The sequence below is a fragment of the Geotrypetes seraphini genome, chromosome 16 (genome assembly GCF_902459505.1).
Source record: "Geotrypetes seraphini chromosome 16, aGeoSer1.1, whole genome shotgun sequence".
Classification (NCBI taxonomy): domain Eukaryota; kingdom Metazoa; phylum Chordata; class Amphibia; order Gymnophiona; family Dermophiidae; genus Geotrypetes; species Geotrypetes seraphini.
This window is the reverse complement of record NC_047099.1, coordinates 54412274-54428367: the sequence shown is the minus strand read 5'-3', so window position 1 is coordinate 54428367 and position 16094 is coordinate 54412274. Positions and strand designations below refer to the sequence as shown.

The 16094-nt window shown below is 46.0% G+C and overlaps 1 protein-coding gene across 2 annotated transcripts in view; it reads right to left on the bottom strand.

The window, feature by feature from the left end:
* Positions 1 to 3692: 3692 nt before the first annotated feature.
* RXRB (retinoid X receptor beta) overlaps positions 3693 to 16094 on the bottom strand; it is a 31255-nt gene continuing 18853 nt past the window's right edge. For both annotated transcript variants that reach the window (XM_033923848.1, XM_033923847.1), the window contains exons 5-10: positions 15056 to 15219; positions 10582 to 10711; positions 9187 to 9319; positions 8973 to 9064; positions 7735 to 7840; positions 3693 to 6567 (exon numbers count right to left, since the gene is read on the bottom strand). In XM_033923848.1, coding sequence (XP_033779739.1) covers positions 6420 to 6567; positions 7735 to 7840; positions 8973 to 9064; positions 9187 to 9319; positions 10582 to 10711; positions 15056 to 15219 — 773 coding nt within the window. In that variant the 3' untranslated portion in view covers positions 3693 to 6419. The remainder of the gene's footprint in view (positions 6568 to 7734; positions 7841 to 8972; positions 9065 to 9186; positions 9320 to 10581; positions 10712 to 15055; positions 15220 to 16094) is intronic.

The following is a 16094-nucleotide window of genomic DNA, read 5'->3' as shown; positions in this document are numbered from 1 at the left end:
TCAAAATCATCTCTAGTAGTCTCAAGGGAGCCATGCCTTGTATGCATGACATCCAAGAGAATATGACCTGTCTCAGCCCAGCTCCAAGTCCTCTATAGATGACTGTCACGCTTAGCTTATAGAAGGACATATCCTAGTGGACCCAGCTCCAAGGATATTTGCATCATCTATCCACAGATTCTGCTGCGTCTCTGTTGGGTGAGAGACCTGGAAATAGACACCGGGTCTGGTCATCTTTCAGAACAGCAATGATAAAGCATCTTCACATTATAGACAGAAGGGTCAATATTCAGTATTGTTCAAATGGGTAGGAACATAAGAACTGCCGCTGCTGGGTCAGAACAGTGGTCCATCCTGCCCGGCAGTCCGCTCAAGCAGCGGCCCCCAGGTCAAAGACCAATGCTCTAAATGAGTCCAGCCTCCTGCCTGCTTAAACCACACTGAACTGGCTGGCCACCGATTAGTCAGTGGAATTTAACTGGGCACTGATGGTAAATATCAGCTATGATTGCCTTGGCACAATCTGGACAGTGCTGAGGAAGCCCAGGAGCAGTCTAAGCACACCTTTACTGCTCCCTCTAAGCTGAGCAGGAGTCCTCCATCGACAGTCCTGCCAGTGGGGGCGCTGTTGCACTATTCCATGTTCAATAATAAGGGGCAGGCAAGCTCTGCAGGAATCCAGGGAACCTGCCTGTCCTTAGCAAGTGAACATGCGATACTGAAACAGCACTTCCAAATGGCAGCACTATAGGTGGAGGACTCTCACTCAGTATTCAGTGCGAATGCTCACATATCTATCTGAGAAGATAGGTCTTGTAAAAAGTAGCCCTGAATATTGGCCAGCACCTGCATAACTTCTGGAAATTCAATGCTGGTGCCCAGACATGGCCCAGCATTAATATCCAGGTCTAATTTAGCCAGCGGCAGTCAGGATTGAAAATACAGTAGAACTATGAGTTTGCCTACTAACATAAAACCTTCACACGTGGATTTCTCTGTGGTATGAGCCACAGATTGACCAAGATCTTCCTACCCCATAAAGAAACAACCCTGCAGTTAGTTACCCGGGGGCAACTTTTTAATGATGCTGACTTAATACCTTTTGAAGAGCTGACCCGTGACTATCAACTGCCAAGTGATCGTTCTGCTGTTTGCAACTCACTCATTTCTTCACTTTGAAATCTATTAATCTTGTTGTCACGCAGGAAAACACTTTCCTGGAAGATTTATGTGAAGTAGACTCTGTTCACCAGCACCCATGCGGATTGATAAATGCCAGATAGATGTAGTTTCTGGTTGCTTGAGTTACTATTAAAAATAGGCCTAACTAATACTATACCATGCTATAAACCAGGGGTGTCCAACCTGCGGCCCGAGGGCCACATGCGGCCCTGTGAAGTATTTTGTCGAGGGTGATGCAGTGTTTTCCTCTGCTGCCCCCGGGTGTTTACCATCTTGCCGGCTCCATCCTCTGTCTTGCTGCAGCGTTTGCGCATTTGTGCGGCCCCAGAAAATTTTTTTCCGGCCAACGCTGCCCAGGGAAGCCAAAAGGTTGGACACCCCTGCTATAATCCAAACTACCGGACATATGGTAGGCAAAGCGTGGGCATACTCAGGTGTGGCGTGCCAATTTTACACGGTAATTTTGGCCAGAAATTGATTTTATTTCCATTTTTAGTTAAAGTATTAAGATTTTATTTAAAGTATTACAGTATTAAGATTTTTTTTTCCTGTTTTTTGTTATCTTAGAGACAGACTGCCCCTTGATCTGTCTTATAAAGCTAATTGGGAAGCTGAGCTAGGTACTCAATCTGAGGAGCGTGATTGGAAGGCAATGGAAGTGGCGTTGCTGCGCTTGGCTAAAGCTGTTAACTTTCAAGAGAATGGGGTTAAACTGTTATCATTGGTATCTTACTCCTGCTCAACTCCATCACATTTTTTCATGCTGTTTCAGCACTTTGTTGAAGAAAACGTGGTGGACCTGTCTCAAGGTGCATGCTTAATGGAAGATGGTGCAGTATAAGCTACAGTCGTGGTTGGGTCTTGAGATACCGCAGGACTTGGCGATATGTTTGCTTAACAGACCAATTCCAGGAACATGCTTGAGATAGAAAATGTCTTATCCAATATTGTCTTAAAACAGCATGTCTCACTCTGGCTACTGCCTGGAAATCGGAGACTGGTCCTCCTGCTTTTAAATGGATTACAAAACTTTGGTTTTACAGCTGATATGGAAATAAGACCTGGACATATTATTGCTTACTAGTCTTATAGCCCGTTACATTAACAGGTGCTAGAATATATGTGTGTGTGTCTGTCTTTATTTTTTTTCTCTTTCCTTAGCCACTTTCTGTATTTCTGTCTGTCTTTTTTTTTTTTTTCCCTTGGCTGTCCACTACCACCCCTTGCCTGCTCCCCCTGTCCATTCTCCCTTCCTTTTACCTCCCCTGTGTCCTCCACCACCCCATCACTGCTCACCTTATCCAGCAGAAGCCCTTCTCCCTTTGTTTTACCTCCCCCTGTCCATCATCACCTCCTTCCTGCTCCCCCTGTCCAGCAGTAGGCCTGTCTTCATTTTTCTGCTCCCCCCTCCCTGTTCATCAACACCTCTTCCCCTGTCCATCAACCCCTTTTCTGCCCCTCCATTTCCGTGTGTTGCAGCATTTCCCTCCCACCCCACTTCCCTGTGCAGTATTTTCCTCCCCCCCCATACCTTCCTCCTGAACTCCATACCCTAATTATGTTAAAATGCTTTCCGGGTTTGGCTGCCGCGGCTTGCAGCCGCCGACAGCCACCGCGGCCAGCAGCTGCCGCGGCCGACATCCAACTCGGGCCGCCGTGGTCGACATCCGCCTCAGGGGGGGGAGGAAGAGAGAGAGCGGAGAGAGTACTGTAGGGGCATGTACACTCCTACCTGCGGGTCCCTAAATCGCGGCGACGGCAAAGTTACTGTAAGGGAGACGCCAAGAGCAATAATGGAGCACTGGTGCGCAAGGGAACGACGGCGGCGGGGACGGCCAACTTACAGGAAGAGAGGGAACGCAGGCGGGGATCGTGAGAGTAGCCACCGCTGCGTCTTTCAACAGGGAGCAGGCCAGACCGTAAGCCGCGCATGCGCACTTCCTATGAGTCGCTACAGCTCAAGGAAAACCGGCGCATGCATAGGAAGTGCACATGCGCGGCCTAGCGTTTTATTATATTAGATTTTATTGTATAGTCCAATGGAGGAGGAAGAGATTTCTTTTGGAGGGTAGAGGACTAAGGAACAAGTGTGGTTTTTAAAAAATATATATAAATAAATTAGAAGTTACATAAGAATTGCCATGCTGGGACAGACTGACGGTCCATCAAGCCCAGCATCTTGTTTCCAACAATGGTCAACCCAGGTCCCAAGTACCTAGCCAGATCCCAAGTAGTACAACAAATTTTATGCCACTTATTCTAGGAATAAGCAGTGGATTTCCCCAAGCCATCTCAATAATGGTCTATGGACTTCTCTTTTAGGAAATTATCCAGACCCTTTTTAAACCCTGCTAAGCTAACTGATTTCAGGTCTTGTTTGGATCATTATTGTTAGAGAAGCGATTTGTTTTACACAGTGTATATTTTGCTTTTTACGTTTGATTTATGTTGTCTTTTCTCTGTAACACTGATTTAAGCTTCTAATAAAAAAAAAGACCTCTAAAAACAAATTACACTGTACAGAAACAACCAGACCTCAGCCCTCAAAGCAAGGGGGTGTTTGTGTGTGCTAGATCCGCTCTTTAATGTTCAGAAAGCAATGCGAAAAAGGGTTAAAACAAGAGTCCGAAGAGACGGAATCACACAGCAGCAACAGCAGAACTGCACAAATCAAATCTTACTGTGTGTTTCTATATAATCAAAAATACTATGAGGGATCTCCCAAGAAACCAAACTTTGGGGAATCCTCACCAGGATCCTCCATCTCCTCATGTTCTGATTTTCCTGGGAACAAGATGAAGGGATTCCAGTGTCCAGACTCTGACCTGGGGAAAAAGAGAGGGGGGGGAGAGAGAGATGGAGAGCAAACAAGCATATATGGCACGTCTCTGACAGCTCTAACAAATAACATCCATTCAGTACAGGCCTACACTTTCCATACTGATAAAAGTAGAACCTCCAGAGCACAACCATCTTGTTCTCACTCCAGTCCATCTTCAAATCCTCCACAGTAACACATTAAAATATTGATAAAACTCTCTGTTATGCCTTAAAACCCTCATATTTAACACATCTGTATCAACATTGTCTCACTCTCTCTGCACTACTACCCTGACATAAAACGCATACAAATGATTAATTTCTAGGGTCAGTGCACTTATTCCTCCTCTTCATGAAGGCACATGATCTTTAGCTAAAGTCCTTTCCACCCAAAGAAACCTTCAAACTTTGAATTACAGTGATGTCCACGCAATAAAGTCTTCTGAAATGTTGTGCCATAGCAACATCCACCCAACAAGGCCTTCGGTCGCAATAGCTTTCAACTTGTAGACGCTCAATTTATGGCTTCCAATGGCACCCCCCACGTTCTTATTCTTCCTCAGTGATGCATCACTAGGAGACTCATGTCCACACATCACACCTCTCGCCGGTTCGAGTGCCAGACTGCGTGCCTCATGAACGCAATATCCCTCGGTATGAAAAATTATAAACGGACCCTACCATCGCCCCTGGCAGTTGACTCTGTCACCAGCTGTTCTCCTGGCCTTCTTCCCCCAATCATCAGCTGTTCTAATGCATCACAGTTTCCATCCACCCACTTCTTCCAACTGTTTCCCCCACCCCCGTCACCAGTAACTTGACGTTTTTCCCCCATCGCCAGCTGTTCCCACATTTTAGAAGTTGGGCAGAGGAGAAAATTAAGTCAAATAACTCTTGGCATGGGCGAGAGGGAGAGTTTTCCCTTGACAATTCCCAGCAGATAGAGAGGGAGAGTAAATACAATTCTGTGATTCATTGACTTAAAATCAAAACTAAAAAAAGAAAAAGCAACAGAAGTCATTATTAAAGAGCTGATGTTTTGCCTACCACCACAGTACAGTTCCACGAGCTGCACTTCCTTTCAGGTGGCCACATCCTACAGATAGCATCTGACCTATTCCTTGGCAATGCTACTTAAAATGATCCTCCCCCCCCCCCCCCCCCCCGCCTCGGTGTACTCCACTCCCATCCTGCAGAACTGTCCCATAAGATCAGAAGCGGACAAGGAAATAGGAGATAAAACCATGTATCTACGTAGTGCATGTACCATATTACGTGTGGGGTTCTATATAGGTGCTAAGCTGTGCTTTTGGATATATACGCACCTGCATGTGATACACTGTTTCTCTGTACTGTAAAGTGAGATTTGTCTCACATAAGAAATTGGGGGGTATAGACTGCACGATCAATGCTGTCATGGGCTAACAGGGAAAGAAGGATGCAGAGATGGAAAATTGGAAAGCAGCCACAGAGAGGGAACGACAAAAGAACTAGGAAAAGAGAAAGAAAGGTGAAAGCGGAAAGGAGGGAGACATGTAAACAGGCAAAAGAGATTAAAGAGAGGAAGTGCCTGAGGTACAAATGAGAGAAAGATGAGGCGGAGCATGGGAATAGTGCTCTCCGCCTGGTTGTACACACTTGTGAGGGAGGGTGGAAGAGCAGAGACACGCAGCAAGGTTACCACATATACATCACACTTCATAATCTGTTTGGAAAGCATCACCTTGGGGCTCTGTCCACATTCCCCACGTAAGGACTCCGACCCCGGCAGTTCGTATTCCCCATGTAACTGCCCCAACTTATGCAGTCCATACTCCCCGTGTAAGGGCTCGCTTTTCCATGCTTTCAAGAGGTCCCCATTTCCTGTTTAAAGACTCTTCTGTCTGCTACCATGATCCATATTTCAATCTCACAGACTATTCCAGAATGTCTCTTCATAGAGAGAGTCTCTGTGCAGTGTGTTTTACAGTCAATACCATTATTCTGGGAGGCCTCATACGTCTCTCTGAAGAGTCTGTGGTGTCCCACGTTTGTTGAGGCTCCAAGCTGTTGAGTCCAATAGTATTGTTCTGGGATTATAAGCATTCCATGCATGAGAAAATCCTTTTTGTGGGGGGAAGGGGGGGAGGGAAAATGAAGGGATGAGACAAAGATGAAGACAGGGCACAGAGCAGGATGGGGAGGGCAGAACTGGAAGCACAGAGGAGGATGGAGCTGGGAGATGGTTTTAGGGCAAGGAAAAGGTCAGGCAAGGGGGAGCATGGAGCTGGTGAAAATGGAGTGCAGGATATGAAAGAAGGTGGGCACAGTTGTTGCACAAGTGTAGTCGAGCTTACAGGGGTTGTAGCTGTGGGGCTGGGGCAGAGGGCATGTCTGCTCTCAGTTCCTCGCCATGTTGTGTCTTTATAGTCCACTTTTCAGGAGAGCTGGTGCGGAGCCTCGAGCATCTCCATCAAGAAGGTATCGATTGGGGTGTCGCCGATCAGCTTGAAAAAGAAGAGGTGCTCCAGACACTTCAGCCCAATAGAGCGGAGAGCAGGCAGCCGAAGAAGCAGCTTTGCAAACCTACAGAGGAGATGGAAGAGGATGTCAGCTCGAAAAATCGACAGAGCCGCACCCCTCCCTCACCTCTAAGCTCTTCCCCTCCCTCCAGCTAATCAGCCTTCTCTGTTTAGGCGCTAATGTCACTCCCAGAAACTGTAGGTGACCATCAGTTCCAGAAATGGTGTCACAGCATCATTCCGACACCACACCTGCAGGGAAATGCAGCCCTTGAACTCGTCACACTTTGCCTACCGTTACTTTTCACACAAAAAAAGGACCTTGGTTATCAGAGTACTGCTCTTAGCAGTACAACACCAAAGAATATACATAGCCCCCACCACCACCGTCGCAGACACAAAGGACCTGATTTTGGAAACGGCGCCTAGCCCATGTCAATAACCCGGTAGGTGCCGCGTCCAGAATCGCATCTGTTTTCTTCTACGGATGCCTTAAATGTAGGTCAGCATTTTACAGGCCTAAATTTAAGGGATCCGACTCGCACCTACGAGAAGCTGCTAGGCACGCCTACGGACGCCTAAGGCCACTTCCGGGGTAAACCATGCCTATGCTAGCCTTAGGTGTCCGTTAAACATCTCTGAATGCACACAAGTGACACATACATTGTAGGTGTCCTTTGCCCCATTGATCCGTTAGATGGCGTTATGACGGCACCTACCGCTGCCTACAATGGGGGCGCCGTTTTTAGAATCAGGGCCACAGGGCCCAAGTCAGCACTGTTTAGCCATCTGGGAACAGCTCCCGGCTATCTGCTCATATTCAGAAGGAGATTGCCAGCGATCTCCTGAATATCCTGATTGGCAGATATGTCCTGATGCCTATATGTCATGCAACATAGCCGGTTACCACCAATATTCATCGGCTCGCTGGTTACTTTCAGCATCCAGACAGACCCGCCTAAAAAGCTGGCTAGCCGAAGAATATTGGCTTAGTCAGTTATGTCTCAGCCGTCCAAAACCCCCCCCCCAAAAAAAAATTGGAAATTCAATGCTGGTCACCGGATATGGTGCAAGAGCTACATTTCCAGCTTCACTGCGGACCGCAGGAGACAGCAGACTATTTCCTGCGCTCTGAATATTGGGCTGACAAGAGTCAGGTACTTGCCCTTTTATTCCCAATACAGTACTTCTGCTTGCATTAAGTCTTCAGACTTACACAAAAGGTACATACCTGCCCTGCTGCTCGGGGTACTTCTGCTTGCAGTAAGACTCCAGAGATGCATATACTTTCTCCCGTAGCAGCTCCACCTCTCCAGGGTTCGACAGCCCTTTAGCATCTGAAGGAACAAAGAGTAACTGTAGCTGCATATATTGATGCATCCTTTTCATCTCTCCAGATCATTTATGACCTCCTACCAGCAAATAGGAAGACTGAGAACTACTGAGTGATGTCATCCTATAAAGTCCTGTGCAATCCTGAGCCAGCCAGTATCTCCCAGTCTCCCAACAAATGGTCAGCAAGTACCTGTGCAGCTCTGCTCTGGTTAGACCTTCCTTACGTATGCTGTTAAGGCACCATGGTTTTAAAATAAAAACAGAAAAAAAGAGATTTGGTTCTGAAGGGGGATAAAACCAGAGAACAGAACACATGCTTTAGAGGCTTGACTAGTCTTAGTCTCTGTGTCCTGGGGATTAATACTCTGAAGTTTTGAGTCCTTCCTCCTCCTCCATCTAGAGTTATGCCTGCCTGTGCCTCGGCCCCCTTCCCCCCTCTGTGCTGGGAGGGTTTCCTTAAGTGCTCCCCCCAAAAGAATAATGTAGCAATCAGCAGTGCAAAAAACCCCAGACAGAGAAAAACAAGGATCTCCAGAAAGGCTGTGGGGAGGACTTCCTGAGCAACGGGAAGCAAATGCACTGTGAACTGCCTATCAGAGGCAAGGCAGCCCTTGCTTGGTTCCTGATGCGCAGTGGGGCTTTGGCTGACGTTCCTCCGAGGAGCTTGTGGGGAGCAATTTCTGGCAGAACATTCTGCCATTTAAGCAAGTAAGATCTAATTTCTCCATTTATACCCTCCTCTGTCCCTCATCCTCCACCCTTGGATAGGAAAGAGAACCTCCTCCATCCTTTTCCTCTTAAATTGGAAGTGAATGGAATAGACAGGGAACGGCAGGTAGAGATATAGACCGAGAGGGAAAAGATGACTGGAATAACTAGGTGTGAGGGTGCAGGCTGGGATGTATTGAGGGGGAAGACATTTACAGAGGTATAGACGGTAGATTAGGAAGTTAGAGGGAAAGGCTAGAGTGTAAATAAAGTTAAGAAGGTCAAAAAGGATACCTGGGGTCTAAGTTTGATTAGTGAGGGATATTCTGAGATATAGGTGAGGGATGAGGAATAGGTTGGAGTGCAGGTGGGAGGGTGCTGGAAGAAATGCAGTTTATTGGTGGATTTCAGGACTGCACTACAAACCTGGGTTAAAGAGGATAATAGCTCTTAGGCAGCCCAGCTCTGTTTTATCCATCCTCATATCCCTCATCTTGGATACAAGTTCTGTCAAGACTCTGCAAGAAAGCACGACAGTCATTTCCTACGAAGGGGGACAACTCCAAGCCTCCCGCTTCCTCCCCCACAACGTCTCCTGCCTTTCCCTTTGAGTGCGCATAACGCCGGGAACAACACTCGCCTGTCAAAGATAGCACCAACGCCAGCGCTGTGGGCACTGTTTCTGTGCACATGCAGCCCGGTGGCCAGCAGGATCCCATCCTTCACGGAGATGGAACGATGAGAGAAGGAAGCGATGAGAAGCTCATTCCACCCTGCAAAGAACAAAGGGTTAAAGGAGCAGAAAGGGTTCAAGTGCACTGAGAAAGATACGAGTTGAAAGGCAAGTCAACAGAGCAGAAAAGATTGGGAAGTTCTGTAATTTTCAGGCATATAACTCACACATTAATGGTTACTGCAGGTTTGGCCTTTATCTGCCTTCATGTTTCTATAGCCATCATGCTCTATGACCTCACAATGCTAGTGTTAAGAGCCTTAGCTTATAACAATAATGCTCTATGACCTCACAATGCAAGTGTTAAGAGCCTTAGCCTATCACAATAATACTCTTATGACCTCACAATGCAGGTGTAAAGAGCCTTAGCCTATAGGGAGAGGAGGAAAGATGGATGCTGCAGATGTGCTTTTGGCCTTTATCTGCCTTCATGTTTATATAATCATAAAGCTCTATGACCTCACAATGCAAGTGTTAAGAGACTTAGCTTATAACAATAATACTCTATGACCTCACAATGCAGGTGTAAAGAGCCTTAGCCTATAGGGAGAGGAGGAAAGAGTGGATGCTGCGGATGGGCTTTTGGCCTTTATCTGCCGTCATGTTTCTATGTTACTATTCTATGTATTTTTGCAATCCGTGAGATCCTCCCCTAAGCACTATATATGTATCAGTACACTATACAGATTTATTTTTACATGGCTTCTCGACAGTTCTCCTTACTTCATTGCTTAATACAATCCAGCAGTGATCCAGAAAAGGAGACTTAGGCAGGTGGGGAGGGGGTGCTTTTTTTCTGGAGTGGACACAGGAAGTTGTATCAGAGGAGGTGGGATATGCCAGAGGGAAGTCCCTTGATGCCACCTGAGGCTGCCTGACAGGATTGCTGCTGGATGGAAGAAAGCAACTAAGTAAGAAGGAGAAGGGGAGGGAGAAAGGGAGAAGGAAGGATGGAAGAAGGAGAGGGAGGAAGGAAGGAAGAAGGAAAGATGCAGGATATGTGCAGTACTGCAGGGAAGGAGGAGAATGCTGCTAGATTTTCACTCACATAACACATGTGGTATATTTGTGGGTGCGTTATGTGAGGTTATTTTTTACATCGCTTGGCAGTTTCTGTGCTTTATATGTATGTACATGCTATATATGTGAGCATGTTATATGAGTGAAAAACAGTAAAGATGAGAAGACGACACAATAAAGGACACAATGGAAATGTCTTTGCTCTCTGAGGGCTGAGAGAGAGCGCAGAAGCATTTGATGGAGTGTTCTTGCTCTCAGACAAGGGGTGAAAGTGCGACTTACCAGCCCGCAGCAGGATCACCTGGTCATCTAGTGGAAGCTCAGAGAAATGGGGAATGCGCTTGGCCCATTCTACCAGAGTGAAGAGCTGTTTATCTGCTGCCTGACAGATGTTAGTCACTGGATCGTTGGGCTAAAAATAGTCAAAGAACCAAGCTCAGAGAATTTTTAGGATAAGAAATACCCATTTACCAGTTACCTATTTTAGCTACTGTGAAATATACTGGTAGCTAAATATTCACCAGTTAATGATTTATCTTATTGAAAGATATACCAAAATGTTTCCCGGTCTCTGATTTATCTCACTGGTTTGTTTGGTTGTTTTTTTTTAAATATTTGTTCATTTAGAATGGCAGACGGCCCAGACAGGCAAGTACAATCAGGAAAGTAACAAGGACAATACAGGAAGAACAAGAAAAGCAACAGTCAAATAACGAGCAATGACTGGCCTCCCCAGAGCGAGACAGTCCAGCGAGGAGCAGGTCATTGTCCAGCAAAAGGAAGATTTATCTCATTGTAACATAATGTTCCATATAATGAACATAAGAAGTTGCATCCGCTGAGTCAGACCAGAGGTCCATCCTGCCCAGCGGTCCGCTCCCGTGGCGGCCCATCAGGCCTATTGCCTGAATAGTGGTCTCTGACTAATTTTGTAATTTACCTCTAATCCTGTCCCTATAACCTTACCTCTACTCCTATCTGTACCCCTCAATCCCTTTGTCCTCCAGGTACCTGTCCAGACCTTCTTTGAAGCCCTGTAGCGTGCTTCTGCTTATCACATCCTCCTGTAGCGCGTTCCATGTATCCACCACTCTCTGGGTGAAAAAGAACTTCCTAGCGTTTGTTCTAAACCTTTCCCCTTTCAATTTCTCTGAGTGTCCCCTTGTACTTGTGGTTCCCCATAATTTGAAAAATCTGTCCCTGTCCCTGTATGCTTCCTTCAGCTCTTGGGATGTATGGTCTTGGCATATACTGTACTCTTACAGATTAGCGGCATGAAGCAGTTTTCTTATCCTTCCATGCAGCTGATACTGATCATCTCAGTTTTAGATTCATTCTCTTGTAATTTTCTTTGTTAATCTCTTTTCTCAGTATCTTTCAGAGCCTTATGTAAGATTGTTGCACCTTTTATGTCTTACTAGATATTTTTTTAGTAGTCTTCGGTGAACGAAAGTAACTTCTGAACATCTGTTGAGGCCAAATGTCATTCTGACATCACCAGAGAAGCGCTTGCTACTCAAAGCAGGTCCACAAATGACAATCGGAGGAGCTGCAAAGCTTCAAACCTTATACAAATAGCAGTTCCATGGTTATGTGTGGGTCCTTTATATGTCTAGGATCAAGACTAAATCCAAAGCCCACGAATGAATAAATGTACGAAGCAGATTTAGCGTCAGACAAAACTATAGGAAGGGAATCTCCCTGAAATATTGCACACTAATTCTTGATGTTAGAAATGACATAGTAACCATTTTAGTAACTCAAAATATAGTTCTGCATATTTTCATGGAGAACCTGAAAATGTGCAAAACTGTATTTTATTTTACTCAGCATTAACAAATCTTTAGTTACACGTGCTCCCCTTCTGTGCTATCACCATGATGTTATTAAAGATAATATGACTGCATACCATATCAGCATCTATTAAAGAGTTTATAGATTACTAGTCTTATAGCCCGTTACATTAATGGGTGCTAGAATATATGTGTGTGTGTCTCTCTTTATTTCTTTCTCTCTCCTTAGCCGCTTTCTTTCTTTTTCCTTGGCTGTCCATCACCACCCCTTGCCTGCTCCCCCTGTCCATTCTCCCTTCCTTTTACCTCCCCTGTGTCCACCACCACCCCTTCACAGTTCTCCTTATGCAGCAGCAGCAGCCCTTCTCCCTTTGTTTTACCTCCCCCTGTCCAGCAGCACCTTCCTTCCCCCCCTGTCCAACATTAGGCCTCCGTTCCTTTTTCTTCACTCCCCCCTGTCCATCAGCACCTCTTTCCTTCTCCCCCTGTCCATCAGTAGGCGTCCCTTCCTTTTTCTCCCCCTCCTCCTTCTTATCCCTATGATACACTTACCTTGCTCTGCCCCTGATCAGAGGCTCCCAACAGCCGCCCAGTTGCACCCATTGGAAAAGTTCCCTCTGCGGCATCCCGCACCCCTCCTGACGCGACTCCCGCTGTCTTTCTTTCTTTCTGTCTGTCTCTGTCCCTGGCCCCCTTTGTCTGTTTGTCTTTCTGTATATCTCCCTGCCCCTGTGTCTTTATTCTTTTCTTTCTGTCTCCCTTTCTCCCTCTGTCTGTCTGTCCGAAGCAGCATTCCCTCCCCCTACATCAGTTCCCTGTGCACGTGCACCTGCCCCTGTGTCTTTCTTCTTGTCTTTCTGTCTCCCTTCCTCCCTCTGTCTGGCACCTGATTTACTCTGGCACGTCCAGAGCAAATCAGGGCAGTAGAAGGGCCCGAAGCAGCGTGTGAAGACTGATGCACATGCTGCTTAAATCGCCAGTCGGGCCCACGGTAAGGGAAGAGGGGGGGCGGCAAATGACTCGGGTCCCGGGCAGCGTAAAGTCGCTGGGCTCCTCGCTGGGTGCGCTGAGTGGTCACGATCCCTCTCCTCCCAGACCCCCCCCCCCCTCCCCGGAGGAATGGAGATCGAGTTGCCGCCATTTTGAAGATCGTTCTGCCCTGCTCCTTGCCTTAGTATATTTTTAATTTGAAAGACACGGTGGCGGCGGCTCCTCTCAAGATCCCCGACTGCATTGGACTTCCGACGCAGGTGGGGATCCTGAGAGGAGCCGCTGCCTCGTCTTTCAACTTAAAAATATAGTAAGGCAAGGAGCAGGGCAGACCGAAGAACAGCAGAGTCTGGTGCAGTTCGAGAGAGGAGCCGGTAGCATGCAGAGTGAGAGGCGGGTATGAGGAAGGCCGCCGCAGCTGTGTAAGTTTTTTTTAAAATTTGAAAGCCGCCGCCGCGCATGTGCACTCGAGTTTTTGCAACGAATCAGGGAACACGACTTTTGAGTGCGCATGCGCGGCCTAGCATTTTATTATATTAGATAGGTAGACCTTGGTGACATTACTTATATCTCGGGGAGCAGAAAGGTTCTTTCCATTTTTAAAATGCACATTTTTCCTCTGGATATCAGTCCCTATCATCTTCTGATACAAAAAGGTACACATGGAACCGGACGACAATCTGTAAAGTTGCCATCTGGTCTTCCATCCACACTTTCACCAAGCATTATTGCCTCAACTGCACCTTGCAGACCACCGATTCCTTTGGCCTGTACTCTGGATATATTCCTGATCAGCCCATTTACATGGCCTCCTAGCCACATAACCTACTACTGCAAATAAGGGACTCAGGCCTGGTCTTCATCTCTATCCACTATGTGGCTTGGCGCCGATATGATTTTGTGATTAACTTCCAGAGGGGCTCTGTTCTAATTATTTTATGCACCTGACCCTCTTTCCAAGGAGGCACTATTTCTATTTTATTTCCAAAGTTCTTGTTGCAAATGTTGGTCACTTTTGATGTTCTTAGTAGTAACACTGGACGTTTTGATATTCTTGGTACAAATGTTTGACGTTATCCATACTGCTCGTTCTGCTTGGGTGACTTCGGTTCCATTGAGCCTAATAGCGTTCGTAAGGCATTATTTTTGAAACATAAGCTTCTTTTGTAAGTTCTCCATTTCTCAATCATCCATCTTTCTTTTTGAATCTTCATCCTACCACAGCACTACAATGCACCTAGGGAACCATCAGTGTGTAGCTGGCTCATCTTACCTGTCCAACAAGAAAATTAGGTTATTTACCTGAACTAGTACTTCTCCATGGACAGCAGGATAATTCAACCATGCAGTCCTCAGCACCACCACTACCATCCCCTCACAGATGAATCCAGCAAAGCTAAGAACCATGCTGACGAAGAAAGACGGTTTAGAGGTGGAAGGCTACTGGCACTTACATAGAGGAATCTCTTTTAAAATGTTCTTCTGAGTTGTGGGAGAGCAAATCGGTCCCGGACTTCATCAGTGCGTGACTGAATTATCCTGCTATCCATGGAGAATCCATTACAGGTAAGTAGCTTCATAAAAATGTAGGGCAAAAGATGCATGAAACTTAAATCAGGTCTCTAATATATATGTCTCCCACAGGAGAGAGAGAGAGTGTGAGTGTGTGTGAATGTGTGAGTGAGAGTGTGAGTGTGTGTGTGTGTGTGTGTGTTATACCACATCACTCACTAAAAACCTACCTTCTTCCTACTCTGCAGATTATACCACCTTACTCCATGAACGTAGAATGGTCTTTCCCACATTATGTAACATCACCCACCAAATTACACATATCCAAAAGTAGTTTTCCCCCTGCCATTTGGGCAAAAAGCAGTCTTTTAATGATTATACATTCTCACCCACTGATCTGCTCCCCACCCCGACACGTGGACAAAAGAATAGTTTCTCCTGAATTATATCACATCACTCACCGAGCTTCCACCACTCCCAGACCCATCCACACTTTGATCCGTTTTCTGCTCCACAGAGAGCTCAGCCTCCAGAATCTTCTCCACAGGCATATCCTCGTTAACGGAGCTGCTGTACTCAATGTCTCCATCCCGATCTCGGCCTCGCTGCCGCTCCTCCTGTACCGCTGGAAGAAAGAGGAAGAAAGACAAGTGAGACACAAAAGAGAAAGGGAAGCTCCAGGGCAGAACTAGGCTGCTTCCCCTACTACTCACCGTACAGAAAACATGTCCTTATATTATATATTTATATGTTTTACTAATATGTTAAATTTGTAGACTCTTGAAAAAGGCACTTAGGTGCCAAAACACGTGTTAAGTCCAGACCCAATAAAGATTCCATCTGATTCCATATTCCGGGTTGGTGGCTTCTCTTCCTCATTATTTTTATGTATGGATTTTCATTCTCATCATGAAGGTGTTTGTCCGGTCCTGTTTTGGTGATTCGATCTCAGTAGCAGCAACATTTCACCTTTATTGAATATGCCGCCGATCAAACAGATCTCAGTAGTTTATAGTAACAGATAACATTTTGGGAAAAGAATAAACAGAGAACACTGGAAGAGCCCTAGGTTATAGCACTATACAAAATGTACATATCCTGTCCTCGCAAGCTCCATCCTCATCTGCCCAAGCCTCGAACACTTTAAAATCAAGTGTTCGAGGCTTGTGCGGTTAAGGCAGAGCTTACAGGAATGGGGCAGCGACAGCGACAAAACTCAAGGGGACCGGATGGGGAAATTGAGTTCCTGCGGGAATGGGAACCAATTTGTCCCTAGTGCACATTTCTCAATGTTAAAAGAGAAAATTAAAAGATATACCATAAAAAAAGCACGAGGAGGAAAACTGATCCTGGGGGAAAGAGAACAGCAGAAAGGGAAACTGCATCAGTAAAATTATAAGAATAATTATAAGAATTATGTAGTCTTTGTTGTAGGACACTGATGTGATTGCTCTTAGTTTTATGCTGAGTTTGCTATTTTATTATGCATCTTTTATTGTA